A 25,300-nucleotide genomic window follows, 5' to 3' on the forward strand; every position below is an offset into this window, starting at 1 on the left:
TATTAAAAATGATCTTAATTTACTAGAACTAAATGAAAATATGACACTAAATAGGATGCAATGGAGAAAAAGGATTCATGTAGCCGACCCCACGTAGTGGGATTAAGGCTTTGTTGTTGTTGTTGTTGTTGTTGTAATCAATGTTGACCAAATTGCTCATTTATGAAGAACTACATTATTAGCTAATTTTTTCGGTAGCTTTTTTTTTTTTTTTTTTTTTGCATATGAAGATCTACTTAAAATTGGTTCTCCCAAGAACATTCTAAATCCAGAAGAAGCTCAAGGGTGAAACTCCATAACTAAGCTTTGTTCTTTCTTGGCTCAGTAATTCAGTATTCAGATAATGATAGTGAATAATTTCTTTTTTGACTCAGAAATCCCAAAAAAAGACACTTATATTGGGAATAATTTCATATTTTATTTGAATGAACAAAATGTTTGTCACTTACAAACTCTTCCTTCATTTACAAACTCTTCCTTCAACAGACCTGTTGAGACATCTTACAGTAAGCTATGGCACCCAGAATTTAATTCTCCATTTCTGAGTTCATTTATTGCTGCTCTTCTTCAACATTTATGGGGAATTCCTTTGAATGCAACCATCTGTTAATTCTTCTCTATCAACGTTGTTTTGCATGACAGCAGCATTGTTACTTTTTCCATCCTTATTGGCCATATTTGACTCTAAGCGCAGTGCTTTGTTGATCGGGAACTTCCAATAAGCTTTTGGTACCTTGAGCAATTATTGCTTAATGATTCTAATCCTTTTATGATATGATTTCCTTTTATCTGATTTAACTGCACAACTGCGGTTTAGCTCACAACTGCCGCAACACGAGGCTTCTCTTTCTGTGGCAATGCTGGAAAGCGTCTTGAAAATATACATAGTTTCAGAATTTTCATGAGGTTTTTCTACCATCTCAAAGCGTTGAGGAAGTTGGAGAGGAAGAAGCTTTCCTTGTAGAAGAGCTCATCAGCAGAGGAGATGGTGGTCTCCATATGTGATATTGGATTAGCTAAAAGATAGAACACAAATTCTCTGTTGTTTGTAGAGGATATGTGACAGCAGCAGACCTTTGTAGAGCTTATATCCATGTCAATGTATTCCTCCTCTACTGAGTGGTCACACGAAGAAGAAGACCCACTGGCCATGGAAGAATTACAAGTGTATGATGGGTAAGCTCTCTTGGTTCTGTACTAGTTCTGTTTGTGTCTTCCAGAGGAAGAGAAGGTGGCGACTTTAAGAAGGAAGGGGAAGGAGGCGCATCAATCCAGAATCAATTTCCAGCAAAGATCCGGAACAAAAATATTTGATTTTCCAGCAACGATCCGCATCGATTCGGAAGGAGAAGTAAAATTTTCTTGATTTTCCTTTTGGCTCTCTCCTTCCAAAACAGAGAAGAGCTGAAGAAAACGAGGGATGCGGATGCCATGACAGAACGGGAGGAGAGAGCCGCGGGAGGTGGCTACGACAGAGATCGCAGAAATTTGCGAGGGAGAGGAGAGGGACGGTAGTGGAAGGGGATGGTAGACAGATCGAGTTAGAGAGAGGGAGGAGACAGACAATAGGCGCACACGGGAATAAAGAATCGTCGAACGCCATCCAAGACGCGACCCCCGGGCCCGTATCTAGGAAAATAAAAACGGTAAGTTATCCAAACTCACGAACCAAACCGCACAGTGAGGCGGTGTTTTATAGCCGTCCCAAACAGAGATTGTTTACCATCACTTTTATCCCCTATTATAGTTAATATAATTTTATATATTTGATTTTTTCTCTTTAAAAATAAACAAAATTGTATATAAAAATAATCAAAATGTATAAATTAAGTTTATATTATTTTGTATTACATCAAGATCTAATTCCACTTAATTAATTATTCATTAAAAAAATAAAATAAACATTAGCTTCTTTGGCACCAAATTCATATGTATTTATATATCTAACACCTAAAATTTGATTTTTATTTTATGTGACTCAAATCTTTTATATCAGATATAATATATTACTATTTTCAATTTTAAAAAGTGAAATATATATTTTCATATATATGTAAAGCGGCATATACATAAAATTTGAAATTTAGGTGTTAGATATGTAAATACATAAAAGTTAATTGACATGTATTTAAATTTTTCTTAGAATTTATATAAAAACATATTTTTTTAATTATAGTCATAAGAAAATTTTCAAAAAATTTAATTCATTAATTTAGGACGTGTGGTATACTATTTTTTTAATATTATTTAAATCCAACATTTCCATATCGTGTTTGATGATCCTGATTTTTATATGTAAGGATTTATGAAGTTGACACCACTACAGCACTACAGCGTCCACTACAGCGTCAAAAACTTGATCCTTGTATGAAAAATAAGTTGTGTAAAATATATATAATTATAGACAATTAATAATGAGATTCTACGCAAGTATACGTATCGTTAAGTACTAAAGGACTTTGTATTTAAGCCCCAAATATCGATCCCACAGGGAAGGTGTAAATTGGCAATGATAGGTTTTACTAGTAAATTTACAGATAATCAAACGAAATCACTGTCACTAATTTCGAATGTTGAGATGTTATCAAAATTAAAGTACTTAACTATTAGCAAAACAGAAATGCAAAGTTTAAAAAGTAAATACTAATCTACTATGTTTATGTAATGAAGATTTCTTATGTGAAAAAACATTTTTCTCACTACAATGAGGTTCAAGTGAAATGAGATGAAATAAATGTTTATAATATGTATTATGCTAAATAGGATCAATTATAATTCTCTACCCTGATTAAGTGCATAAAAAATCATTGGCTAATCCTAGGTTTAGTCCCTAAATCCGTGGCTAGGCTAGGAGGATACCGGCTCCCACTTCCCTTCACCTGAAGGCTAACTCTCGCTTTAGTTTTTAAACACTAAGACCGAATTGGGGATTTTAGTCTGCCACCCTAAAGATTCTCCAATTCTACACCCAACAAAGAATATTTCTCTATTTATTTGCACTCAATTCCTTGAACAAATTTCTCCTCCATGAAATCAAATGTGATCCTCACTCTGTTGTAGAACTCATACTCTATTTCCCGGATCATATGTTTCACAACGTATTTTAACAATTCAATTGGCCAGATTGAAAAGTAAATTAAGTTTAGAGTTGAAAAATTATCACAATTTATTTTATATTTTAATATTGGCATATCATATTATTTCTTCATTTCACCATATCTCATAGTAGGGAGAAAATAGAGGGAACTACTCAGATTTCATTAGAAATACACAATAAAACACAAATTTCATATATAAAAGAAAGTTCATACAACACTAATAAACAAAAAAAACTTATCTGAAACTCTTTCTCAAAGCAAATTATTTGTAGTCTTTCCTTATAAATGCAGGAAGAAGATATCTCTCACTTTTCTCCTTCTCCAACACTCTTACAGAAACATTCACACTAAATCTCACCACACAAACTCTAAACTATAAAAGAAAAATTACAAATGGACTCCAATAAGGTGGTGGAATGAAAATGGATTATGAAGAATGACGAAAATTGAGTGTGGTGAAACATTTTTGGAGCGAAAAGGAGTCACTTTCTTGATGAAGTTCGACCCCAAATAAAGCCCATGGTCGGTTCTCCAAGAGGTACCTCCAAAAACTCTTCAAAAATCGTCCAAATACATCGAACCTTCTAGAAACGGGGGCTGAACTGCCTTTGGCGCCGTCGACACTAGTATAGCGTGTTGGCGCTGAGTAAAAAATTTCAGCTGTTCTGCTAGAAACGGGGGTTGAACTGCCTTTGGCGCCGTCGACACGCTGAGTAAAAAATTTCAGCTGTTCTGCACGGTCGGCGCTGCCATTGGCGCGGTCGGCGCTGAGTACTTCTTCAAAAACGTCATTTTGACTCCAAATTCTATCTTTTTTGCTTCATTTTTGTTTTAACTCCTAAAAATCAATAACCTGCAAGAAAACATCAAAATATCTTCCATTAAGGTGTAATATCACCAAAAATTAGTATAAAATATGTGTTTAAAAATGCATATATTTTCGGTGTATCATCCGACACATGCTGGAGCCGCATCCGTGTCCAACAATGCACGGTTTGTTAATTAGAATTGCTTGTGTATAATAGCCCAAAAGATCTTATATTATAGTAATACATGCAATTTTGTTAATGAAATATGTTTTCTTCGTATCAACGGGTTGGTACCTAGAAAAGGCATCATAGAACTCATAGCTGAGTGTCCGACTGCAAAGTTGACTAGCGCATCAACCTCTTATAATGGCAAGTCGAATTGAGGCTAGGTTGGTACCTAGAAAAGGCATCATAGAACTCATAGTTGAGTGTCCGACCGCAAAGTTGACTAGCGCATCAACCTCTGATAATGGCAAGTCGAATTGAGGCTGGTGAAGCCGACACACATTTGTCACTTATCGTTTGATTTTGATACCATCACCACATTAGTCAATCTGTCAGGGTACTACACCTCCCTGATATATTCAACTGCCAACAACTTCTGCACCTCCATAATAGGTTCCACTAATTCGCCACGGATTAAGGAATTCCATCACCTCGCTGCTCAACAACAGTCATCCCACTTTAATTGGAGAAGATTTAAACTACAATGTTAGCCAAGACCACAAAAAGGCTGGCAAACCTTTTAAATTCAACATGAGTGTGCAAGACATCCTTGACTTCATGGGTATTAATGACTTGCATGACTTATGCTTCTCTGGTCTAAGATTCACATGGAGCAACAATAAAGACGGGCATAGTAAGATCTCGGTGTGGCATAACTGTATTTGAGCCAACTCCACTGCGTTGCAAATCATTCTTCTCGCAACTATCACGCATGGGATTAGCATCCGACCACTGCCCCATCTCCCATGATATAAATCAACCAACTTTTGTGTTGTATCATCTGATTTGAATATACTTGGCTTTCGTACCTTACGACATGACATATTGTTCAGAAGAACTGGGTTAAAGTTGATTTTAGCACAAATATTGATATTCTCCATTGGAGGTATATAGGACTGCAAAAGATCATTTCTGGAGCAAAGAAAAGATGAAGTATCTCAGTACCTGTAAGACTTGGCTTGAGGCTGAAATTTCAAAATTGCAAGAAATCTAGTGCTCGGCGGTCGGCATTCATTCTGATGATGAAGCCAAATTTCAAGGTTATGTGCATGAACTTAATGTTACTTTAGCTCGCATTACCTCATGGTGGAAGCAAAGAGCAAAAGTGAGGTGGCTCAATGTAGTTGATTACAACTCGCATTTCTTTCACGGTGGCAACATCTCACTACAAGAACAATCATATAAAACGCCTTTAGTTCTTCAACAACAAGTGGCAGAAGTCTGAAATTATTACTAGTGGTTGGGAGATTTTCCCTTAAGTCATGCAATATGTTGCTCCCTTTGCCACTAAATTAACTACCCCCATCACTGATGGAGAGATTTGGCATGCCATCAAGGAAATAGGATTGAATTGGGCACCAGGTTTCGACAGGATCACAATCTCTTTTTAAAAACACTTTTGGCTGATTATCAATACGAAAGTGCTCTTGGCCGCCCATGACTTTTTCATCTCTAATCATATAACAATCCAATGGAAAGAATCACTTGTTGTTCTCCTCACTAAGAAAGATAATGTTGATTCTCCCAAGCTTTTCAGGCCTATAAGCTTATGCAATACTATGTAAAAGGTGATAGCTAAGGTTCTTGGCGACCCGCTCAAAATTACTCTACCCTCATTTATCTTTCTTGAACAAGGAGCTTTCACCCTGCATCGATCCATCTTCAATCACAATCTCATAGCTCAAGAAGTTATAAATAAATTGAAACATTCCACAGCTCAAACTGGCCTCATGGCAATTAAGATCAATATGGAGCAAGCCTATGAAAAATGCATTTGGGGACTCTACCAAAGTCTCTTGAGGGTTAGGGTTGCCTAGATATTTTTAAAGTGTGTATTCTCCACTGTTTTGAGTCTCCCAGATTCACGGTATTCATCAATGGAAACAAACTCAGTGGATCGAGGCGGCTTGTGCATTTCGGCAAGGATGCCCTTTTTTCTCCATATCTTTTTATTATTTGTGCTAAACTTCTTTCCTTAGCCCTCGCTCAAAGAGCCAGAGGCATATCGGCATCAGCCTTACTAAATAGGGTTGCTCCGCTTTCATGCCTGCTTAATGCTGATGATATCATTATTTTTTCCAAAGCTAACATGCAAGCTACAACTCTCCTATACAAAATTCTACAGGACTATTGCGATTGGACCTGTGAACGCATTAACACCTCCAAATTCAGTATGCTTTCTAGCAAAACCACCCGAAATTTGCTAAAGAAAGACAATTTCCATATTTTTGAAGTTCATTCATGTCGAGGAGTTGGGGTATCTTGGTACCAAACTTGCCTTAAAGAAACTAAAAAAATTGGACTTCACTAAAATTATGCAGAAGAATTCTTAAAGGCTAAATGTTTTTGGAATGTGACAACTATCTCTTGCAAGAAGCACCACCCTCATCAATACCTCTCTCCTTACCATGCCCAAATACATTCTCACTCACACCGAAGTGCCGATTATTATCTCAATGATTTGGAGCGCAAATGCAGACAGTTTTTATGGTGCAAGAACACTAATCAGCCTGCCTTCATTATGTTGCTTGGAACAAGCTCTGTCAAGCCTCACAAAATGGAGAACTTGGCGTTCATGCCTCTAAGGATTGGAAGAGGTCTCTACGGGCTCGACTTGCATGGCCCTTTTTACACGACAAAGAATATCTTTTGCACCAATTTTTAACAAGTAAATATGGTACCAATTTATGGGATTGCAATCACAAGCGAAACACTTCCATAACTTGAAAATTTTTAGGTGATGGTATTGCTGCCCTTCTACCCGTTGTAGTATCAAAATTTTGGAGCTGGTTTGCGTTCAATATATGTTCCTCGCGAAATGACCCTGTCAGCAAATTCTGAGATCCTTAAGGGCTGCAGGTTTCGGCACAACTGGAGGATGGTAATTGGAATTGAAACAAAGTTAAAATTGCTTTTGGAGATGAAATGATGGCTATCATTATGAAAGTACCAACTTCCAGTGAACAATAGGAGGATTTCTTGGAACTCAAGATGGCACTCGGGGAGAACAATTACTGCACTTGCTTATGAAACCAACTTCCCAAACTACGGCAATAACTTCAGTTGGATCAAAAAGCTGAAATTACACCCAAGAAAGGGCATGTTTTGGTGAAGAATGTGTCATGATGCCATTCCCACTCGGGTTTGGCTTGCCAAAAGGATCCTTGTGGATTCCATGGTATGCCCTTCGGAAAGGTCGGATGCGGAGGATCGTGATTGTATTTCTACTAACTTTTTTCTTTTTTGTAGGGTAAAAGATATTATGGCAAGTTGGAGTATTACCATCCCGACCTTCAATAGCCTCCCGGAAGCCACGCACAAGCTCCAAAAGGCGACCAAGTCGGAACATCCACAAACTCGAAGTTTTTGTTACATTATTCATCAATGTTAGAGAGCTTGCAACGCAATGATCCACAATCATTTGTATGGCACACTAACAACTATTACTGCTATCATTCTTGAGGCACTTACGATGATGCCACTCTTTGCATTTCACGAGAAATGGAATGCTAGTCGGACCCCCCCGGTTAGTCCTCTCTACCCTTTTCTAACATTCTCCCCCTACTGAATGACTTAAAGTGAACGTCGATGATGCTCTTCTACTTTCTAGGGCGGCGAGCACCGGGTCAATTATTGTGACGAGAAAGGAGCTGGGCTTATTGCTTCAAGACACTATTTCAACATTGGGACGGTGCTCAAGTGGAGCTTCAAGCTATTATGCACCTTTTAAGTTGTACTATGAAGAGGGATATTTGGCGCCAAAGACCACATGAAACTTCGTACCTCGCCTTCCTTTTGAACTTAAACAAGTTTTGTTTTTTTCATATGCCTCATGAATGTAAGAAAGTGGCTCATTTTTATGCTAAGCGACCTATTTATGGCTTTTTTCTTTTGATGCATGTAGATGACGATAGTGCTTTTGCTTCAATACTTGTAGATGATAGATCACATTTTTGTATATGATAGGTGCCTACATGCATAGTTTTCAAAATAAATTTATATTTTATTGCAAAATGCAATATTTCAAAAATAGTTTCGAAAAATATGAGTGATATCGATTGTATCTTCTATTTCACATGTCAAGTCCTTGGACTTGCATTTAATGAATGACAAACAACACAGACAGAGACTCCAGGTATCTCTTCAGCGAACCAAGTGAACAAATTGTAGTGCACTTAGAGTATGTTGATGAGCTCATCTTTTAGGCCTATGTCAAAGATTATGCTTATTCGAGGCATCCCTTTCTATGGCAAGGATTTCCTCAAACGCCTCATTGGACGTCTAGCTCCAAGGCATCTTGATGCACACTACTTATACCACACAGATAGTAGGTGTGCATTTTGTCAAGGTTGTCTGGATGGTGATCACTTCTGCCTCTGTTAACCTCAATTTTGGTGAAGTCTTTCTTTCCTCTTAGTACTTAGGACTTAGTTATAGGACTTTCTTTTTTTACTATCCTAGAAGACTAAAATAGTAGGCGTGCATTTTGTCAAGGTTGGCTGGATGGGGGTCACTTCTGCCTCTGTTAACCTCAATTTTGGTGAAGTCTTTCTTTCCTCTTAGTACTTAGGATTTAGTTATAGGACTTTCTTTTTTACTATCCTAGAATACTAAAGATGGAACCCACCTACATAGAAATTCAAACCACCTCCTTGCTCTTCTTGAAACCCACATTGATGGTCATGAACCTCAGCGCTTGGAAGGTTGAGGCCAACATGTGAGGATTCAAGAATGAGTCCCCATAGGATTGTTGAACTTAGAGCAACCCTGGGTGGCTAGAGTTTGGTCTCTCACACACTCGAGCACATCATAATTCCACACTTGTCCTAAAATCCTAAAATTACACCCATTGAACCTATTTCCCTTTGCTCTTTTGGGAACTCATGTGAGTAATCATCAACACATGCACTTGTCCTAAAATCCTAAAATTACACCCATTGAAGCTATTTCCCTTTGCTCTTTTGGGAACTCATGTGGGTAATCATCAACACATGGAGGATCCAATCCTTTGGCCTAAAAGCACTTAGCATTCTGGCTAGGGTAGCTAGGACCAACACATGGAGGATCCAAAATGGGCTTCCCCTTGGTTCCATGGCTCAAATAAGGTAATCATCATGATTGGCATATCCAGTGACCTTCAATTCTACCTAAACACCCAATTTTGACTCTCTAGCTCCTAACTTCTCCAAAATTATCAAAATGCCTATGAAACCGTAAATTTTCAAAACTGACCAAGATCCTCACATTCTTTTCAGAAATCATATCAAACTACTCCAAGTCGATCAAATTGACCAAATTACCCCAAATTCCCCAAAATTACAAAAATACCCCTCATACCCAAAAAATTGCAAAAACCCTAATTCCACCCAATTTCATCCCCAAGATCATTTGAAGCTTCCCGACATTGCTTGAAGCTTTCCGACATTGCCCAATTGCCCTAAATTTGACCAATTTTGACCAAAAACCTAATTTTACCCCTAACTTGCCAAATTCCCCAATTTTCACCAAATTCATTTTAATTTCACCCAAGTTCAAACCCAAATTGTACATCAAATTATCTGATCCCAGTCTACACCAATTTGGAGCCCAATTGAACCAACCTCCAAACACTAATTTCAATTTTGGGCCAAAATCCCCAATTTGACCATACCCCTAAATTTCATCAAATTGAACCCCATAACCAACTCAATTCTCTCAATTTTGAATCCTAAACTCTTTATAACATTCCCCTAGACAAATTTGAACTCTCAATTGGTCTAGACCCAAACCCTAACCTAACCTAAATCCAAGCCCAAACCAATTACCCCGAAATTGACCCTAAACCAAATGCCATTAAATCAAGTCTTGCAATCAATTCAACTCCCCCAATTTCACTTCTGAAATCCTTCATGGCATTCCCCTAGACCAATTGAAGCCTTCAATCAATTTTTAAACCAAGCTCAAGTTCAATTTCTAGCCCAAACTCTAATTTGAAGCCTAAACTCTAAATTAACTTAAACATTTTGATTTACCAAGCCTAATCATCTCTGTCATTTCTAAGACCCCTAGGATGTCAATCTAATCATCCATGAACCAAATCTTGAGTCATGGATCGAGGGTCCCCCAAATCATGGAACCTTCCACCCTAATTTGGCTAAGCTCTCTACCCCATGCCATCAACCATCAAACATCAAACCTCAAAGCTAATCACCATTCCTCTGACCTCCCTAACTCAGCCCTGCCCTCCTCTGAACCAGCCAGCCACCTCCCCTGGCCTGGCCGGCCGGCCTAGTCGCCGAAAAACCCAAAACCGAGAAGGACATCCTTGGTTTAAACGTCTACCCATCTAATGTAGCTCACCCCCATTGGTGAATTGCGCCGCTCAGCCCTCCACCTAAGCATCCTTCTCCATCCCCTGGCTTGGCCAATTAAGCCCTAATTCCATGGCTAATTAAACCACCCCTCTCTCGGCCATTGGAAGAGTGTTGTCAATTCCTTAGGGAGATCCCTCCAAATTGCTCTCACAGCTTCCCAAGACCCTCCTAAACTCATTCCAATCAAATTCTAGCCATCTCACCCACTGTAAAACCATAATTTCAAGCTTGAAATTCAGGAATTTTTCCGTCACTCCACAAGACTCCACCAAACTTCAAATTGATTGCTGTCACAACTTCCCCAGACCAAACGAGGAAGTTTCCCATCGAAGCTACCTCACTTTGAGCACTCTAACCCACTCCTAAACCAACCCGAACCACCCCTTGATCGAACTCTTGCCCAGGCTCAACCTCAACTGAAATTGCGCTTGGAGGAGCTTCGTGAGGTCACAATGAATGTCTACAACCAACTAAATCAAGGTCTCACCTCTTGGGCAAAGGTATAGCTCACTAACCCTAAAATTGTGCTCAGTTTCACCAATTGTGAAGATGAGTTTAATTTCATATGCTTTTAAGAGTATTGATATGTTCGTCTCGATTAAATGAAGCTATGGGATCAAAGCCCATGCAATTTGGTCGAGTATCGAGCGAGAACTTAGGTTTAGATAATGTGTGGTTCTCGACTTAGGTTAGATGAGGACGATGAACAGATGTCATTCATTCGCGCATGTACCGAATCAACGGACCATATGGCGTCGGACGAGGAGATAGAACATAAAGCACGGGCTGACATGGTGCTGACTCAAAAGGCGGCATCAAATGGGAACGCACCGCGTGGAGCTTCGACGTGTCCTATGTTGTGTTGGCATTGAGTCGGATAAGTAGGAAAATAGTTATTTAAATGATTTAAATAATTCAAAAACTTCAAAAATTCATAACTTCATATAGAAAATTCATAAAATAAAATAAAAATACCCTTGCACTTAGTAAACAGAGGAGAATCATTTGGACCAAAAATAAAAATAATTTGCCTTATATTTATTTTTAAATTAATTAAATACTATAAATTTTCATTACATCTTAAATAATTAAATATTAATTATCTTATTATGAAATTTGCAGAGTTTGTTCTCTCTGTGATTAGGAGTATTCTCTGATTTTTCCAAATTCAGAAAACAACCCTAACATGGTAAACCCTAATTTTTATATAAATTAAAAAAAAAGGAAAATATGAGGTTTGTCTTAGTTCATTGTGGTCTTAGGAGCATAAGACAAAAAAACCTAAGTTTAAATGTTTTTAAAAGTATAATTTCCTAACTTAAGTCATTAAACCTTTAGAAAATTAAATAAGTAAAATATAATTTAAAAAAATCATAAAAATTGATTCATAGTGAAGATAACGAACGTATTAAGCCTCTGTAAAAGTTTGAAACTCATTTGAAACATGATTGATATCAAAGTGTATTTTTCAAGATAAACGGAATTTTTGCACTAAAATAAGTATAATAAATAAAATAAAATTAAGAAAATTATGAAAAGTGGTTTGAAGTATTCCTTGTGATCAGGGACACTCAAGAAAAATAAAATTGATGTTAAAATAAATAGTTCATTTTTTAGCTAAATTTTAATTTAAAAACAATTCAAAATCGCAAAAATAAAAAATACACCAAAATGTCGCAAATTGTTTCCTGATCACTTGGGACCAATTAGAATATTTTCCTAATTTTCTTAATGAAATTATGAATTTTTAAATGACTAAGACATATTTTCCCTAATTTTTCACTAAAATAATTATAAAAAATAAAATAACTATTTGAAAAATATAAAATAAGTTTCTTTGAGTTCCTTGAAATCAGAGGGTTCAATGAAAAATATAAAATTAATTTTTTTTAAAATAAAATTTTTTTTTTATTAATTAACTATCAAAATAAACAAATAATTATAAAAATTAAAATATAATTAAACAATTATGAAATTTAACCCAGGTAGTCCTCTGACCTAGGTGAACCTCCAATAATTTTCCTAAGGACAGTAGTTTTACCTTGATTGATTAAATAAATTAACTTTGGAAATTCCAATTTTTTGACTAAAATAATTATAGAAATTAAAATAAAGATCAGAAAGTATGATTTCTTCTTTGTTATCTCAATTAACCAATGAGAGATAGGTCAGCAAATTTCCAAACCTATAAAAATTAACTTAAGAGAATTGTGAAGATAGGAGCCTTATGGGCAAAATTATAATTTTCACCTTTTCACCAAATTAAAATTTAGGATGGGCTAAGAACTTAAAAGGGTAATATTTTGATGCTAAGCAACATTCTAAAGTGATTGAAACATGAGGGTAAGAGGTAGAAACCCACTCACCTTCACCTTTCAGAAAAGAAGGGTATAACTTTAATTATCCAAATTATTAAACATTGGAAGAAGAAATTAATCCGAATGATTTAAATGTTTGGGACTTAGGTTAGGAAGTCTATAACTTACTAATCTAGAGTCCCAAAACAATGGTTGAGTTATAGATTAATCTTTTAACTAAATGTTCTTAATATAACATTTTCTAAAATTACACATTCACCCCTAATGACTTAAGAGCTTTGTAGTGAGTTAAATTTAATTTGAAGATACTTGAGGGTTAGTTGGAAGATAAACCATAATTAATTTTCTTCAAACACTACAAGCCCAAACTTGTTTATCCCCTCTCTCACGAGTTAATTCAGGTATAGGACTGAGCACGACTTAAACATAATGAACTTCGGGGTTATCTATTCAACAAAGTAATAAGTTCAAATGAACTCGAAATGGTTTAAATGATTCATAAAAGTTGTTTACGGTTATGCCCCGAACACTTTTATAATCTTTTGGATATTTTGAAGAACAACTGAACTTATTATGCTTTGTTCAAGAAAATCATCCTTGAAACTTCTAAGAACCCACTAAGTTATGAACTGTGGTATATTTTGAATTTAAATCATTAAGGTTTCATTACTACTTGGCAGCTGTTTCTTTTTACTTCACACTTTAAAAATATATGTGTGATTATGAATGATAACATTTCAGCGGAGGCAGCGAAAAGATAACAAGTACGCATTTAGAATTTATTTATTGTCATTTTATTAATGTCATTTACCATTGCCTTCTAATATATTATGCATGCTTGGTTGAAATAATTTTCAAAAGTCAAAACAAACAACTTTCAAAATTAAGATAAACATTTTTCAAAATTAAAATCAAACTTAAACATTTTTCAAAACAGCAAACAAACATATTATGTTTCTTTTGAATTTACAAGAGTCCCTCGGATGAGGTAACCTACGGTTGCTAACGATATCTCCCCAGTTTAAATGAGTTTAACAACTTGTTTAAACTAAACAAATTCAAAAACAAATAGTGATACCGGAATGAGGGAACCGTGGGATCCTAACCGATGCCGCTCTAATCAATTTTAACCCCCCCACAACACTTGAACAATAACAAAACTTGTCACATAAACTGTAAAACCTTAAACCTGAAGACCCGGAGTTGTCACTTCGACGAAAAGTTTGGAGTTAATTCTGTGGGCAACATGACAGAATGTATACAAGAACAACTTTGAAAGAGTCGACGGGTCTACAACAGCAAACATTTTCTTAGAATTAAACAATAAGTCATAAGACTTCGAGATAGTTTGTCTAATACGACATAAATCCTCAGCTTATCTTTGGGTCTTTGCACAACCATGTTGTGCAATTTAAGCCCTAACTAGCTTTAGGCTCCGAGGTTGTCGTTCGTTACGACATAAATCATTGTATCTTCTAGGTTATTTGTATGACCGTGTCATGAAAGTGTAAGCCCTAAATAAAAAAACTGGCAGGATGAAACATCAAATAATATTTTCTTAAAATTGAAGTCAAACAGTAGGATAGCTTGAGAAATTACCGAGATTTCCCCTCGGATCAATGACATCTTCTATCTTTCATTTCTTTGGATTCCTAAAAATAATTCTCATTTGATTCATTCCCTTTTGAACTTCCAATGATCAATCTTAAAAGCCTCAAATTTTGAAATTCTTGAAAGCAAAACCATTGATCAGAATCGAGAGTATTCTTAAATAAGCAAAACCATTGATCTAAATCGAGAGTATTCTTAAATGACTTCGGTCACTTAAGATATAATTAACTATAGAGATTTGTCTCTATAGGAAACTTTGGAACTCAGTTTAATATAAATTCTATCTAATTTTTCATATTAGATAGGGGAACTAGTCGGTCAACATAAAAGGTTTCGCAGACTAAAATGGATGTCATAAATGTCTTAGTTTATTTAATCGAGTCTTATAATGAAGTAAAACGTCTATTCCTCATGATAGATACATCACTTGTGGTGTTATGCTCACTTATTTAAATTATTGTATATATGGGACCAGTTTGGCCTCGTGTTTTCAAAATTAAAACATTATTTTTAAAAATTAAAAATACTACTTTTCCAAAATCATATATATATATATATATATATATATTAAATTAAATTTAAATTATTTCCAAACAGTTTGGCGACCGACAGCCTCGCATAAAAACTTCACTACTACGTAATAAGTCGAGACCATAGGCTTACAAAAGTTGAGGGGACAACCAAAGATGGAATTGAAATTTGATGGTAAATCGGCGATAATTAAGTCAAATAAGGCAGTGAACTGCTTGTTGCCATCTCCCCAACTGATGGGAAAGACTATGACTCCCAGTGTCTCCTCATCTGAGAAGCCATAAAGTGGTCTAGTATTGATCAATGGACGTGTGGTACCTAAATTCATTTTATCAAAAATAGATTGAAACAAAATATTGATATAACTTCTTGTGTCAATAAGAATAATGTCAATTTGAAAATTGGCAATTGAGGCAATGACTATGATGGTGCCCTTGGGAGGTTTTCCTTTAGAAAGCAAATCTACTTCAGCTAAGATGATGAAGGGTTAATGTGTGAATCGCCGCTAGGATGATGCTGTCAAACTAGTCTAACAAGAAAATTTGATCCCATCTCCACCAAAAATTATTGGAATGACACTCATGATATGAATTGTTTGGGCATGAGCGAGCTCGTTCCAATTTTCCTCTACTAGAGTTTTCCTTGTCTCAAACTAATTGCTCCATGCTCCATAAATCACTTCAGCTTTTCAGCCTTCATCAGTTCTTCGATTATGTTTCTAATGTGGCAGCATTCCTCTGTATCATGCCCGTGATACATGTGGTAGGCACGCTACCTTCTCAGATCTCAAATGTATCACTTTGCCTCCATCAACGTGGGTTTTAAAAGTACTCCTTATTTTATTATGGATTCCACGACTTTTACCATTAAAACTCATAGTGACATCCGTTGGGATATTTCATTGGTTGGTGGCGGAGATCTTCTATCCAAGTGGAGGTCCTTTTGCCTTTCCACATATTGGGTTCGTCTTTCCAGAGGAAAAAATCTTCTCCCTGGCATGTGGCTCCTCCCTTAGAAGCAACAAGGACAATGCTCTTCAAATATGGACCTGGTTGTCGGCTGCGGGTGACAGTTCTTCCATTCGACTCTCTGGAAGTTCCTCTTCAAAGGTGCCTTTCTAAGGCTCAACTCGCAAGGGGTTCGATGATGAGTTGTACTCCGCCAATATGTAGTTAGTAAGTTCCGACAGCCTAGCTAACATCCTTGGTCGTTGTAGGCCCAGCGTGTAGCAGAATGATCGTTCTCTCAGTCCCTAAGCTGGGGCAATGTGGGCTATTGTGAGTTCTAGATCACATACTTCTAGCGTCTCCTTCTAGAAGCAGGTCATGAAAGCACACAGGATTTCCCCATGCTTATGGAGAAGTTGCATTTCAAAGCTTTTGCGAGGTTTCTACGCATTGGCGGGACGTGTTATAAACTTATGTTTGAATTCTACAAAACAAATGATTACTCCTAATGACAAACTGTTAAACCATCGAAGGGCAGACTCCTTCAAAGTCATGAAAAGGAGCTAGCATTTCAAAGCATCATTCACTCTCAATAGATACACGGCATAGTCGAATGAAGCAACATGATCAAAGGGATATGATAACCCCCGATGGGATTCCAGGGTTAGCATCTCAAAGCATTCGAAGCATCATTCACTCTCAATAGATACACGGCATAGTTGAATGAAGCAACATGATCAAAGGGATATGATAATCCCCGATGGGATTCCAGGGTTAGGATCTCAAAGCATTCAGAAGCTTTAGAGATTTCTCTATATAAAGCATTCTTCGATGGGCAAGGTTGCAGAGTGTCAAGGTATCTTTGCCTACTATTATCCGATGGAATTCAACCTGCATTGTCAAGATAATAAGAGTCATCTACTTCCACCAAGGCTGGTGAAGGGGTGGTTCTTCTGGTATTGTGAAGGGGTGGTTCTTCTGGTATTGTTGCCCAGTCTCCATCTTTTGCATGAAGGTGCTGCCAACTGAAGCGCATAATAATGTTTCTTGAGCTAGAGTTTCTTTGACTATCCCTATCATATGCTTCTCGAGCTCGTTGATCTATTATATGCTTCTCAAGCTCGTTGATCTATTATATGCTAAACTCTTTGTTACAGTTGATCTGATACATCATGTAGATAAAAAATTTCAAGAAAATAATATAATTTAGTTTATAATTTAAAAAGTAATTATAAGATTTGAAACAAAATTTAAAAAAGACATCAGACGAAAACTGAGAAATCCCAAGGCACAACCACATAAGTAAAGCGAGAAGCATCAAACCACCGCCACAGAAAAAAACTGAGAAGCCCCAAGGCACAACAACATAAGTAAAACGATAAGCACTAAATCACCACCACAAAAGAAAAGTGAGTAGCCCAAAAACACAACCAATGTGGTAAAACAACAAACATCAAGCACCACCATAGAGGAAATCGAGAAGCCCGAAGGCACAATCGATGTAGTAAAACGAGAAGCACCAAACCACGACCACAGAAGGAAACTGAAAGCCAAAGAGGCAAAACAGAAAAGCTCTAAGGCACAATCACATAAGTAAAATGAGAAGCACCAAACCACCATCAAAGAGAAAAATTGAGAAACCCCAAGGCACAACCACTTAAGAAAAAATAGAAGCACCAAACCGCCACCACAGAGAAAGATGAGAAAGGAGGTAAGGCTTTCATTAGAAATGTATACAAAGAGTGGCAGCAACAAATACAGGAGAGAAGCGAAGAGGGCCACTAAGATGCACTAATAGCAAATGCCCATAGCGAAGCCGAAAGTATGGAGATGTGAGGGGTAATATCGCTGATAAAATGAGTCATTTTCAAAATTGTTGTGGGGCACCAAGGTATATTCTAATCTAGAGCACGGCTAGATACGTGGAACCGAGCATTCTGCTACCGTTCGCTGCTTCTCTATTTTTAAAACGGGAATTTATTATAACAGCTTTTCAAAAAGAAAGAAAAGCAGTAAAAAAGTGCTCCCAAATGCACCCTTAATCAACGGGAATTTATTATAACAGCTTTTCAAAAAGAAAAGCAGTAACAATTACAAAGCACAAAGAGTAAGTGAATCATTTAGTAATTCCGTAATGTTAACAAATAATGCTTTAGCAATTTAAAAGACATTTTGCTTTTTCAATTGACAGGAGAATAACATAGTTTTTTAACTGAAGCACGCTAAACAGCCATATGTTGATTAAGAGATTAAAAGCAGAGAGATACAGGAATATAAATTGCAACCTAATTATTCAGAAAATATAAGAGAAATGTCATTATAAAAGATAATTTGAACAACTAAATAGATGATATCAATCTTCTCACTAAATCTTCTTGATGACACAAAGTTTGATTCCACAAAGAATGTATATAAAAATTATAGTGACATCTATGGTATAATTTAACTAGCTAGTTAAGAAGTAGAGAAAAAAGGAACTAAACATATACTTAGTTCATGCATGGAATAAGTCTACTAAAGCAATTAAAGTAAAACATTCTTGTACCTGGGAGGTTGCGTGGCATTTGTACTCCAAAAAAACAGCTGGCCATGTCAACGGCTGACACATTGCCAACTTGGGTTGCTAGGACGACAAAAACTGCATCACGACACATACTCATTGCAACATTATTGTCTAAGCCCATAAGACCACGAAGATATAAAATGCCCGAGTTTAAACATCTCCTGCAATTATCCTCTAATGTGAGTGGCATCTCACAATTATTAAGAACATCACTAAAGTTAGGGGACTGCATCATCTCCAACACAGTTCCCCTTCCACTGCACTGATAAGAAACTTGAATCTTCGGGCCCAGGCCACAAAATACTAGAGCACTGTCTGGAACTCCATGCAAACCAAACGTTTCAGAAACAGAATTAAGGCAAATCTCAGAGAATGCTGATGGAACCCCTAGCTTGCCCGTTTCATTCGCATAATGTGCAATAGAAATTGTAACAAGGGCATTGATGTAGCGGCAGCAATGTCCCCTCTCATTTGGATCCGAACAAGCAGAAATTGCCGAGGAAAAATTTGCCCAGCTAAAATCCAGAGGACAAACTGCTCAGGCAAATTATCATCAATAAGTCAATGATAGTTATTCTATAAACAAGAAATGAAACCAGATGAACACATATAAAAAAAAAGAAATCCTATCTAGTGACCAAAGAATTCATTTTTCTGCAATATAGAAACAGTTGTATAACTTAGTATATAACATATGGTAGAACTTTTTATTTCTTTTTATCTTTTTTTTTCATTTTTTTTTTCTTTTTTTAAATTAGAAATTTTGAGTTGTAGAGGCAGATAATATAAGGCCAAAACAGGAATCTAGAAAGTAAGGTGGACTGAGAAATACCATAAAATGCTGACATTAAAGATTCTGCAGCAGTCAAGATAAAGGGTGAGAGATGCATTTTACTTTAGCCATAATGATACTAATTGGATCACTTCAATCGTCGCACTTCACCTTTCACAATAGCATTATCATTCGCAATTATGAGTTTATGAAGAATATATCAATTTGTCCACTTCAGAAAAACAAGTATAGCCCCATCTTTATCAGAGTGGAAAAATAACTCAGACAAGAAAGAAAAGCAAGAAACACGAGGATATTCAAGAAGGAATGGTAGCAAGTTAATATAGAGGCAAACTCTATTTGAGTAAAGCTCATTACGTCATCCATATTTCTGCTTGATTTCAATCTTCCCTCTTCAGAGTATCTTTTTGCAGTCATGTTTTATAATCTTAGTCATTTCTTTTTTAGGGACAAGCGGTAATACATAAAGGAAAACTCAATATTCAGATTTCTTATTGTAAATACCCAATCTTAACTCTCTAGACAAAAGGAACTATAGTTATTATCTATATTTTTAAACCAAGCTGTTCTTACAACCTTTAGGCTAAAAGCCTGTTTGTGTTCTAAGAGTAATGACAACTAAACCCATTGATGTAGTACAAACGTATGATCATATCCATTAGAGCATTGAATCAAAATTCCACATCAACGTCATCATTATTACTCAAAAGTTTTGAAGAAAGGGAGAAGATCAAGACATTGTTGACATTTACCAACAAGTGCTCAAATCAAGTGTCACCCTACTTTCCATACATTTATGGCCAACCTCTCTTCCCTCCAAAATAAGTTATGGAAAAAGTTCAAATCACCATTTAAATAGCAGTGGTTGAATGTTCCAAACAAGCAATCAGTTGAAATATGAACCATTTTCTCTTATGACATAACCAAAATTATCAATGAAAAAAATGTTTTCTTTTTTTCGTTCTTTTTTTCCTATATATAACCACCTGACATACATTTTTTTTATTATTGCAAAATGAAATATTAAACTTTGCCTGTGCCAAATCCCTTAGTGAAGCTTGGCGGCTAATTCAAACCCTAACCGTTAGAACATATCCCAACCTCACTTCCAAAGCTTAACCTAACATCTCTAACCTTTCTCAAGCCTCCGTCATTATACAACCCCAACAAATAATTCCCACTCAACCTCCACCTCTGGACCGCCTTCAACACCACCACAAAATCTAACTCTATCCTTCATTTGAGCTCTCCAAAGTTCCCATCATATAATCATAAGTCATCACCAAGCATTGAAAGAATTTTAGTCATAGAGATCATATCACCAACCTATATGAGCCTTGGTTATTGAAAAATACATAATCAGTTTGCATCTAGCGTTGAAGAGGAAAATTGGCTCACCAATGAACTTGACATCCTCTAGGCCATACATTATCTAGATTATATAGCAACAGCTAGCAAGCTAAGGAGCATGTCAATTGTATTCTTCCTGAAGGCTATAAAGCAATACTTTTGTTCCGCTGACTCTGAGTCTCAGAAGTAAAAATAGCTCACAACACAATAAATTGATCAGTGACTAAATTTTTATATAGATCCACCACTGTCATACAATCACAATCCTAAAGAGCAAAAAATTTTTAGAAGGTGGATACAACCTCATTTTTTATGAGGTCGGCACATCCTATTCTTCAGTCTATCTTTAGATCCTAGTATCAAATACTAGGAATTCCTTACAAAAGACTTCCTCAGAGAACTAGTTAATGGTTGAATATAAACTTGGAACCCAAACTCATATCTCTCTTCTCGTTAGTTTAATATGAACTCACTTCGGTCCTTAACTCTATTAATTAAAGTTAAGCTGACCATGGTTAGGTCATTAAGAACCAGGAGTAAAACACCCTAACGGAAAAAAATGTATTATTATGTTACCCTTGAAACCCTTGACCTTTGGAATCTAATTCAAACCATTAGGAGCTTTCCTAAGAGCTCTTGGACCCACTTTGACTCACCCAGGTTATATTGCCCACATGACCTAGTAAGGCCATAGTGACCTTCTGAAACCCAACAAATAAATCAAACCCCATTGCTAAAAGATTTGGTTAAGAGTAAACTTACATGGCTTCTAAGTCACTCAAATACTTGAGTCGACCCGGGTTAGCCTGTTCAACGTGCCTTAGTAGATCAATTTACACCCCATAAAATCTTCCAAAATCGAAATCAAATCAATCTAAATTTAATCTAAAATTAAAACTAAATTTGAACTTGAATTTAAAATAAATATAAACATTGAATTAAAACTAAACATAAATTAAAATAAACTTAAAGCTAAAATGTAAACTAAAATTAAAATAAACCAAACCAAATTTTTAAATAAACTAATAAAAAACTAAATCTAAATTCAAAATATAAACTAAATTAAATCCTACACTGAAACATATAAAATTTAACTTAAACTCTAACAAAAAACAAAAATTTATACTAAACCTGAAATAAACTAAGCAACAAGTTAATTTAAATTTAAAATTAAACTAAATTAAACACAACTTAAACTTAACATAAATTTAAAAATGAAGTTTGAACAAAACCTAATCATATTCATCTATCATAGGACGTTACAGCAACAAAAACAACAACCCTTTATCCCATAGAGTCGGCTACATAAATTCTTTTTCTCCATTGTGTCCTATTGAATGTCATATTTTCATTTAATTCTAATAAATTAAGATCATCTTTTATATATTATGCGCAAACTTTTTTAGGTCCGCCTTTTCCTATCTTAACATAAGTTTAATCACAACATCTACTCTCCTAACAGGATCAAATATGGTTGATGTCATATAAAATAATTATATAGAAGAAATATTACAGATTAAAAAAAAAATTTAAAAATCGTGAGCCTGATCCCTAATTCTCATTCGGCTACAAATATGGGTGTAAGTGAACCAAGCTGACTCGTGAGTCAGCTTGGATCTAGGTTAATAAGGGCCACATGGACTAAACTCAATGAGCTAAAAAGCGAAGCTCCAGCGAACCCCGACTCGACTCATTACCACGTGAGCCAGCTTGTTTAAAATTATTAATATAAAAAATACTCGACTAAACTCAATGAGCTAAAAAGCGAAGCTCCAGCCAACCCCGACTCGACTCATTACCACGTGAGCTAGCTTGTTTAAAATTATTAATATAAAAAATACTTAAATTATTTTAAAATTCAACGCTTCATTTTTAAACTATTAAAAATGTTAAAAAAAAAATTTATATTTTATATCAAGTGATTTCTTTTTATTTATCTCTTAAGTGCTCATTCAATTTATCATTTTATTATAACACTAGCTTGAATTAATATTATTTCCTTTCTTTTATAAAAAACAAGCAGATTGTAAGAAATCTCGAACTCATAAAATTACGCTTGAGCTCGGCCTCAAACTCAATTAATTAATCAAGCTCCAGCTCAAACTTAAGCCAAAAATTTCTCGAGCTCGACTCGACTAGTTTACACCCCTAGATACAACCACCAACCAAAATGTCCCTTCCACGAATTAGCTAAAGTGTGATGTGCCGAAAGGAGCTCTTCATTTTTTGCTCGCGTTCCCTCCTTCATTCCCATTCACACAAGAACGAAAGTCCCATCTTATTCCAATCGTACGTGTCCCATCTTATTCCAATCGTACGTGAAAACCCACTATATTGATTCACAAAGCCTCCCTAAGAATCAAATGCAACCCTCTCACTATGATCCCTCTTGTGCTAATAGGTCGCAACCCATCTCCTGCACCAGTCTCCTTTTTGAAATCCATAGCCCTCTCTTGTTCGTACGACAAGCCCTTTCTCCTCATTTCTATTAGGAGGTACACGCAACGAATGAAACCTTCATCTCTCTCTTTTCTCTTATTGTCACAAGCAGCGGAGTGGCCACTGAATAGGCTATAAGCCACGTAAATCCATTATAATTTTTTTTTAAATCCTTTTCAAATCTTGCCACCAAAGATTGTCACAAGCAGCGGAGTGGCCACTGAATAGGCTGCCGCGTAAATCCATTATAAATTTTTTTTAAATCCTTTTCAAATCTTGCCACCAAATGTTGTTTGTTTTTGTTATATTGTTGAGACTGTTTGTTAGATTGTGAGACTCTGTTTTGTTATTATATTACTTTGTGAACTGTAGTTTGTAAAACAATTTTCATTTCTGGAATTCAATTTAGTTATGTTGTTAATTTTTGTATTTTGTTAAATTTATTGTAATGAACTCTTTCTCAGCAACTTTTATATGTATTATGTGTAATTTAATGTTTTAAGCTTGTAGCTTTTTATATTAGTATCTGCAGTATTTCAGAATTAAAGTTTCAAAATCAGACCCTTCAACAGGTATGTCTTTTCTTTAGGTATTTAATGTTTTCTTTCACCCTTTATTTTTCAGTTCTTCATGCTAAATCTTTTAAGAATTTAAGTTTTAGGAGGAAAAATTTTTTTTTTTAAAGAAACTTAATTTTATTTGTCCTCACTTTGCTATATTTTCAAAAAAAAATTTAAATTTAACATGATCTGTGGTATTAAGGGTTAACTTTAGATAACTATATTTATGTTTCTAAATATATAGTAGACTTAAGTGAAAATTTTCAATAATAAAAGTTAATTTTAGAGATTAAGATATTTGGTATAAAAGAAAAAAACTATTTTTTTCTATTTTAAGTAAAGAAAATTGTATTTTTAAAATATTAAAAATCTTAAAGGTTCATGTAAGAAGAAAAGAATTAAAATTTATGAAATCTTTAAGCTAATATAAATTTGTCAAGTGAAGAAATGTGAAAAGTTTTTTACTTTAAGAAGAGGATTGTGAAGTTCAAAATCATTAAAGGCTATCCAGATATAATAATCCTCACACATAAAAAAAATAAAAGAACAGAAAAGAAAAGAAAAGAAAAGAAAAAGAAAAGAAAAGAAAAGAAAAGAAAAAGTAAAGAAAAGATGTGGCGAGAAGCTTGAGGAGATGCTTAATTAAAAATTGGTTTCACTTGAATCAACTTAAGGAAGAAGATTTGACTACATTTTCTAAACTTTTATTAAAGTATTAGCTCATTTACTAGTAAAGTTTTATGAAGTTCTTTTTCATATAAATACTTAAAGTGGCTTTAATATGACAATTTGAAATTTTTTCTTGAAAAGAATAGAGAATCAAAAATCTTAGACTTGATTGTTGGATATTCTTACACCTTTAATATTAACTGGAGTTATTTTGAATTTTTCTTAAGTTATGTTATTGTATTTAGTGGACTAAGATATGGAAATCTAAATGTTAAAATCTTTATCATAAGTCATATTTTATATAGTAGAGGAGTTACTTGAGGACAAGTAACATGTAAGTTTGGAGGATTTTGATAAACCAAAAATATATGCTTTTTTAGACCCATATTTTATACTCATTTTTGGTGATATTGAAATTTAATGGAAGTTATTTTTATGTTTCTTGTAGGTTGTTGAATTTTAGGACTTAAACCAAAAAGGGTGAAATTCGGAGCAAAAATGAAGAAGTTGAAATTTGTTCAGCGCCAACGGTGTCGTTTGACAGAGAAGATGAATTTAATTACATGACACTAGCGCCGACGGCGCCAATGTCGGCTCAACCTCGATTTCTAGAAGATTCGACGAATCTGGACGCATTTTAAAGAGTTTTTGGAGGCACATATTGGAGAACCAACTCTAGGCTTTATTTGGGACCAAAATTGATCAGAAAGGAGACTCTTCCTGCCATTTCATCCCCTCCATTCAACCTTCTACACATCACACATTCTTCAATTTTTCATTTCACAACCATTAGAGTCCATTGTTCTTATAATTTAGAGTTTTGTAGTGAGATTAAGTGTGAACTTTTCTCTAAGAGTGTTGAAGAAGATAAAAAGTAAAAGATTTCTTCTTCATACATTTTCTAGAAGAGGCTACAAGGGATTTGCTTTGAGAAAGAGTTTCAGATAAGTGTTATTTGTTTATTAGTATTGTATGAACTTTCTTTTATATATGAAATTTGTGTTTTGTTGTATCTTTCTCATGAAGTCTGAGTA

General features: G+C 35.3%; 1 protein-coding gene across 1 annotated transcript in view; it reads right to left on the reverse strand.

Annotated features, from left to right (window-relative positions):
• The window catches only part of LOC110032797 (probable receptor-like protein kinase At1g49730), a gene marked incomplete at its 3' end in the record, with an annotated part of 106,327 nt that overhangs the window by 66,048 nt on the left and 14,979 nt on the right, over positions 1-25,300 (reverse strand). Inside the window, exon 2 of the mRNA XM_020736552.1 lies at positions 18,438-18,989. Within this exon, the coding sequence (XP_020592211.1) occupies positions 18,438-18,989 (552 nt within the window). The remainder of the gene's footprint in view (positions 1-18,437; positions 18,990-25,300) is intronic.

This window comes from Phalaenopsis equestris, unplaced genomic scaffold, assembly GCF_001263595.1.
Source record: "Phalaenopsis equestris unplaced genomic scaffold, ASM126359v1 Scaffold001029, whole genome shotgun sequence".
Taxonomy (NCBI): Eukaryota; Viridiplantae; Streptophyta; class Magnoliopsida; order Asparagales; family Orchidaceae; genus Phalaenopsis; species Phalaenopsis equestris.